Source organism: Parasteatoda tepidariorum, chromosome X1 (assembly GCF_043381705.1).
Source record: "Parasteatoda tepidariorum isolate YZ-2023 chromosome X1, CAS_Ptep_4.0, whole genome shotgun sequence".
Taxonomy (NCBI): domain Eukaryota; kingdom Metazoa; phylum Arthropoda; class Arachnida; order Araneae; family Theridiidae; genus Parasteatoda; species Parasteatoda tepidariorum.
Window position 1 is genome coordinate 70,630,726 of NC_092214.1, and position 6,081 is coordinate 70,636,806.

At 25.1% G+C, this 6,081-nt stretch overlaps 1 protein-coding gene across 1 annotated transcript in view; it reads left to right on the forward strand.

Annotated features, from left to right (window-relative positions):
* The window catches only part of LOC107455455 (HECT, UBA and WWE domain containing E3 ubiquitin protein ligase 1), a gene marked incomplete in the record, with an annotated part of 276,027 nt that overhangs the window by 160,519 nt on the left and 109,427 nt on the right, over positions 1 to 6,081 (forward strand). The window contains 2 exon segments of the mRNA XM_071187934.1: positions 2,671 to 2,855; positions 3,365 to 3,455. Of these exon segments, the coding sequence (XP_071044035.1) occupies positions 2,671 to 2,855; positions 3,365 to 3,455 (276 nt within the window).

Consider the following 6,081-nt stretch of genomic DNA (forward strand, 5'->3'; position numbering starts at 1 on the left):
AGTGACCAAAATTGTTACTAAGAATCTATCAGAAGGTATTGAGGTGAAAGTTGGCAACTGTTTCAATTTAAAATGGTTGACTGGTAATAAATTTAAAATGATAATCAAGCCGCAACATCCAATAATTGATTAATTTTCTTAAATAGAAAAGTGGTCGAAATTTCAAAATTATATTTAAGAACAATTTAAATTTCACTGTCTAAATGCTTCTGCCACTTTAAATATTAAATAAAAGTCTCCCGGCAGAGTTGTTTTTAAATATCTAATTGATATCACAGTATTATATAGAACATTCCCCCCTACCCCGTCTTCTGCCCGAATCTTTGCTTATTCAGAGGTTGTATACCTAGCTTAAAATAAGCCTTAATGCAAAATTCAAACCTGACGTTTTTACGTATCATGAATTTTATTCTCGACTTGATGCCAATCACCCTTGTTTTTTTTTTATACTTAGATCACTTTCCGAAATCAAGAGAGAGCAATGGAAGTCTTATTTTTCAGTACTGCTATTACCGTCTAACATTTATCGTCAAAACATTTTAGTTTAAAATGTTAAATTTTAGTCTATCTTTAACTAAAATTTAAGTCCTTGAGAATTTTATAATAAGTCTTAAAAAGTCCTTGAAAAGTACTTGAATTTTATTTTTATAGTAGAACATGAACCCTGTATTTATAAGTGTGGAAAATAAATACTTTCATATATATTGCTCAATGAATAATAAAATAGTTAAAATAAGAACAGACAAAGTATTTAAATATGAAGGGAAAAAAGATATTTGGATATTATGAATATATTAATGACGATATAAAATTTAAAATCTTACACAATGTTAATAAAGATTTAAATTATTCAGAAATAAATGTCATAAATATAACTTCTTATAAATAACATTAAATATCTATCCAACATTCTGTATTATTATGTGTTATCTTTAGAATTCAGTTCTAGTTTTAAAAATTAAGAGGAATTCTTTCTATTTCTCTGTTTTTATTTAACTTTATAAAATAATTTTTTTTATCGCTGTTAGTTATTTTTTTATTTATCTTAAATATTTCTTATGGATAACTGTTATAGGTTTTTCCTTTTATCCCATACCAGTAATATAGCTAAGTTTTGATTAATTTTCAATGATTAAAAAAAAAATAGTTTGCTATATGGTCAGTTTGTTTGGTTGGTCAATTCATTATTCAGCAAAATCACTATTCGTTACATCACTTTTTTACCTACTTCAAAGCACATTTTTTTTGCTCCTAAATGGTTAGTCTGCTGTATGTAATTCTTTAATAACCAATTTAATAATTTTAATAGTAATTAGTTGTGACAAATAAACCAAAAGATTCTCAAATGAATTGTCAAAATTTAAAAAGCAATATACATTTCTAGTAACTTTATTTTAGCTTTATTAGTAACACTAAGCAACAGAAATATGCACAAATATTTAATAGACTTTGTGCTTACATATAAAATTTGTTTTTAATATGAGACAATATATAAAATTTGTTTTTAATATGAGACAATACTAGGCACAGGGAACCAAAGTGACATTTTGCACATTTAAATTAAATTGTATAATATTTATGGCATGATAAATGTGAAAGTGAAAGAATTTAAAAAAGGAACTAAATGTTTTAAAGAAAAATAAATAGAAAAAAAAGTGAAGGACACAATTATCAAACTTTCTGATGAATAACCTATATATCATAAAATATTGAATAAAGCCCTGGTTCCTAAATTCTGACAGAAAATGTGCATATTTGTGAGAGGACAGATAAATGGTACCTATTTGTAAAATACCAATTACATAAAATAACAAAATAAATTTATTTGATATTATATATGTCAAAATACTAATGATTGTATTTATAGTAAGTATAAACAATGTATGATACCAAATAATTTAATTAAATTTATTTTAGAAGTATAATTGTAATTGTTATCTTTGTTTCATAAAAAATGTCTACATGATCCCAACATGTGTAATCAATGAACTATAAACAAATAGAATCGAACCATCAAAAGAAAAATAGGAATCATAATCAAAAATGTCCAAATACTCTTTGAGATGTTGGCTTCTTGGTTTGCATTGTTTACGTCCTCTACCGGGAATGAAACAAACCATCTTGCTTTCCCAAAAACAAAAACAACACTATTCACCAGCTGTCTTTACTTCCCCTTCTCACCATGTCTCTCCTTTTCACTTTGTCTTTACTTTTCATTGGGGAAATAACGTTTCAACTTTAAAGTGACAAAGTTGTGAGAAAAAATACCTTAGGAAAAAGTGTAGTGGAAGGAGGCATTTATATAGTATTAATTGATTATCGCAATTTGTCAGAAATTGCAGGGGGTACTTCTTTGATCTAATATGGTATGGTCAATCCAAATGGGTTTTTACTCATATAAAATTTCTTCATGAATAGTGTTTAATTTGCAGTAATTTTCAGGTTTGTCTGTTGTATGATAGATAGCTGTAAAAAAGTAGTAAACACTTTGTTATTCTAATGACTTTATTTAAAATTGCTTTTCACCATGATGAAGAAAGACTTGGTAAAGAAAATAACTTTTTAATGTTTAGATATCACAAATCAATTTGAATTTTGCGCATTGTATGTTTTAATCTAATAAAATATCTGTTATTACATTAAATTGATTCATATATTTTTACTCAATAGGACTAAAGCCAACTATAATAAAATGCCTAGAAACATATAGAGATGATGAAATGGTAGAAAGGAAAGAAAAGCGTAGAAAACTTCATAATAAAAATAGTGATAAAAGCAGTGATGTTATTGTTCTTAGTGATACCGAAACCTTAGATGGAATGGGTAGTACTGATGGCAGAACTTCATCTATGGAAGTAAATATTTTAAGATCTTTGTATTTGATTGCTAATATTTGTTACATTTTAATAAATTATTGCCAGTACTGTGAATCTTTTTAAAATTAATTATGAATTGTTTTATAAATTCAGTATGAAATTGCCAATTAGATTTCTTTTTTTTTGTCAACATTTCTTCCGTGCTTTAGTGAATTAATTAATCGACACTAGAGTTTTAATGTAGATATACTTATAAATTATTATTATTATTATTTTTTTTTTTGCTTTCAATTCTAAATCTTTGACTTAGTTTTAGCCCTAAATTTATACACATTGTGGTATGAAAAGCATTAAAATTAAAAAGCAATTCTTTATCCAAACAGTCATAACGTTTTTTTTTACATGTAAATTTTAAAAGTTGAGTGTTATTATATAAACTACACCTATTTTATGTTTTTTTAATGTAGATCTTGGAATGAAAAATGTTCTGCATAGTTTATGTAATTTTAGATTTATACCATTTTTTAAGTATTGTTACAAATTTTCAGGTTGCTGAACCTGCTAGTCAATTTGAAAGCAATATTTCTGCAGCTCGCAATATTCCTCCAGTCAATTTATCTCAAGATATGCCAGCTCAAGGTACTTAAATAGAATTCAATTTTGAAATATTTGATTTTAACTAAAAAAGAAAATTTTGCTTTAATGAAAACAGTTATGATTTTTTTTAATGATACTTCTTACATTTTACAATTGGTTGAATTTTATAAATATAATTATAATTGAAATATTAAGTTAAGTCACAACTGCACATTTGAAACTAAATTAGAAATAGTATTGTGATGCATAACTGCATTAAAAATAGTTATGTAGTAATGCATAATAAATACAATGCAAAAAATTATTCAAAATGGAAATGTATCATTAATCACATATGAAAAACAGCTTAAAATAAACAAATATCTCAAAATTAATTTCAGATCTTTTTAATTAAACTATTAAAATGATTAAGTAAAATGTGATGCCTTATACCTCAATAATAGGTTTACAAAAATCTATAAAAAGAAACTAAATATTCTCACATTTCAATGCTTTATAAATTTTCTAAATCAATATTCTTTCTCTTAAAAATATTATTTAATTTAAATCAATGATTTTTTTAGAAAAAAAAATCTGTTTATTTAAATCAATAAATGTTGAAGAAAAAATATTTTTTCTTTTTTATATTGTGTGCATGCATTAATTTATATCAGGACTCAAAAGTAAAGGTGGTTTAATAGTTAAAGACCACCTTAAAATAATTATCAATGCTTCCCTAGACAATTGATGTAAATAAATGGTAAGCTATTTTTATTTTAAATTTCATGTTACAATTATTTTTACAGTTTCTAATTTTGTCACTAAATAGCATTTTATTATAATTGTGACGTTAAATATTTTCTTTATGGTAATTTTTTTATTTAAATCCACTTAACTTTTTTTAAAAAAAGAAGTCAATAGACTTTTGAATGGGCCAGTGAACTTACATACAACTATTGATTTTTTTTAATTACTGGTTCTTCAGACCTGTAAATTTAATTTTTTTCCCTTCCTATTTCAATTGTCCATTGTTTGCTTTTGATTTTTGGAAAATAACAACAGTTGTGTTTTTTTACTGCTTAAAATTTTCTGGTATTTTCTTTTTATAATTGTTCTATTTTTTCGTATATTTATCGCTCAAGGAATTTTGAATTGAAATTTTTAATTTTCTATTCATTAGCCTTATAGCTTTAGGTAAACAAACCCTGGAACCCTACCATGAGCTCCATGGAATGAAATTCCATCTGGGAATGACGTTACGTTCCAACGGGAATTATTTTTCCCCACCACAAACTAATTGGAAAGAGTTTCTTGGCTGGAATTGGAACCGGTTTCATTCCAGCCAGTCTCCGGCACCTGGAATCGTCGTTCCAAGGAGGGAATGATGAATTTTTAAGGACTAAATACGATATTTCGTCGATGAATGTCTTAATTTTTTTCTATTTCATAAGAGAAGATAACAAAATTTCTAAAAGATAAACGTGCCCGAGCCATTTTCAAGACGATAATTAAAAGAGAAATGTTTTGTTTCATTAGTATGTGTGAACGAAAAGATACTTTCAGAGTTAACTAAGAAATTACGGCAAACTAAAAATAATTATGCTTTCATATGATAATTGTTACTATTTCTATGTTATTATTACGGGATATATTACTTGGCCAATACCTTTTTTCGAAGTTCCAATCATTTCTTTTTTTAATTTTCTTTCGTTGAACTTTTAGTTCAACAATATTTAACTTCCTTTCGAACGATACTTCTTTATATTATACACCAATGACAGCACATTTAAAAGAATTTGTTTCAGGCATGATGTATTATAAAGTAAACAATTTATTTATAATAAGAAATACAAAAAAGAATAAAAACGTTTCCGAAAATATTTATGAAATTTGTATTTATTTCTTCTTTTACTCATTTTAAAAATTTTTATTCTCATTCTTCCATTAAAATATACTATAAAAGCTGCTATACTATAAAAGCTGCGGAAGTAGTTCCCTGAACTATAATTTTTAAGTATTTCATACGCAAAATGATTTTACAAATCACGAAAAAAATTTTATGCAGTTCTATAAATTAATTTCTTGGGAACATATTTATTTAACTATCAGTAAAAACAGTCAATTTTATAATGTAACAAATAAACCAAAGTAGTAAGCGAAGCAGTAACTTCAGTCATTCATACTGTTACAAATTTAATTGAAAACTAATGAACTTTTCGGAAATTAAATTAATTTCAAAGAGATCAAGGTAAACGTTAATTTTTTTATCTGATAAAATTTTAATTCTTTCTGGCAATTAGTTTTGATAAAAACTAGTATCATTAGTAATCTATCTACATGCAGTTCTCAGGCACGAAATTTTAAATCTTAATTCATTAAAATATGATCATTATTTTAAGAGTTGTACTTTTTAAAAAATATTTAAAATAAATAATGAAACGTTTTAACGGATATATCAGAAATATTTATTATGAAAAAATTATTTTATTTTATGAATTATGCATGATAAATATGACAGTTTTTAATTAATAAAACTATATGTATAATAAATTAAAGAATATTTCAAAGTATTCGCAGTTCATGTTTTTTTAGTCTAATGAAAACAAAAAACATTATAAAAAGAAAACAATAAGTAGTCAAAAATATTATCTAAATAGCAGAAGCTCGTTTCGTTTTACTCATGCTAATG